The 895-nt window shown below is 45.3% G+C and overlaps 1 protein-coding gene across 1 annotated transcript; it reads right to left on the minus strand.

The window, feature by feature from the left end:
- On the minus strand, positions 1–651 carry LOC122608893 (glutathione S-transferase T3-like). The gene has a single exon (XM_043781966.1). The coding sequence runs from the start codon at positions 649–651 to the stop codon at positions 1–3; it is 651 nt and encodes a 216-aa protein (XP_043637901.1).
- Between the last annotated feature and the right edge of the window lie 244 nt (positions 652–895).

The raw sequence follows: 895 nt of genomic DNA on the forward strand, positions 1-895 counted from the left end.
CTAGGTCGGCAGGTGAAGAACGAGCAGACCCCACATCGGAAGAAGCAGATGTTCGTGAAGTCTTTGACTTAGTAAGGGGCGCGTATACGTATCCGGACCGAAAAGGTCATTATCACCAAGGTCCACTGGCTCGAATTGGGACCCTTCCTCCTCCTCATCTTCACTATCAACAACATTAAGAACGTTTTTCCTTTTATGCAGACTTCGCCCCAGAACATCATGACCGGATGGAGCAAAGAACTTTGGCTTATCTTTCACAAGCAACCAACACTCGTACATGATAAACTGAGTTTTGGTTTGAGTAAAGTACTCTGAACGCGCTTCCTCCATTACTTGGGCATCGTTCTCACCACTGCACCGATGACCATCATAGCCTTTCCAAATTGCATTGAACTTTGACACATTTGTCTTGATCTTTCTCCACTTGCCACTAATCGGATTGTGATTTTTTGGGTTGTTGGGGAATCTTGCATTGTACTTCTCTATGATTTTCCCCCAAAAAGAATCAACAGATTGGTCTTTGCTGACTATTGGATCTTCTATAGCATTGATCCAACACTCAGTGAGAACTATCATCTCAAGATCGCTCCAATTTGACGAGTTTGCAGCAGGTTCTCTTGGTTGTTTGCTTTTCTTGGTGTGTTTCGACATGGTTTTGACCCGACCCTTCTTTGGTTGTGTTTCAGGAATGGATTAGGGGTGGGAACAGATTCGGGCGTGGGAGCAGATTCGGGTTTAGGGTTATATGGTGGTGTGGGAAAGGAGTATTGATCAGGTTGTTTAAATGTTGCTGTTGACGATGGCCCCCCATGGTAGAAATTAGGGGGTTGTGCAGCGGCAAGTGAAGCATAATAAGCTGCCATGAATTGAGCATAACGGGGGTCATTTGGTTGTG

This window comes from Erigeron canadensis, chromosome 7, assembly GCF_010389155.1.
Source record: "Erigeron canadensis isolate Cc75 chromosome 7, C_canadensis_v1, whole genome shotgun sequence".
Classification (NCBI taxonomy): Eukaryota; Viridiplantae; Streptophyta; class Magnoliopsida; order Asterales; family Asteraceae; genus Erigeron; species Erigeron canadensis.

Coding starts and splice junctions, on each gene's coding strand:
- LOC122608893 (XM_043781966.1), bottom strand. CDS start 651: ATGTCGAAACACACCAAGAAAAGCAAACAACCAAGAGAACCTGCTGCA.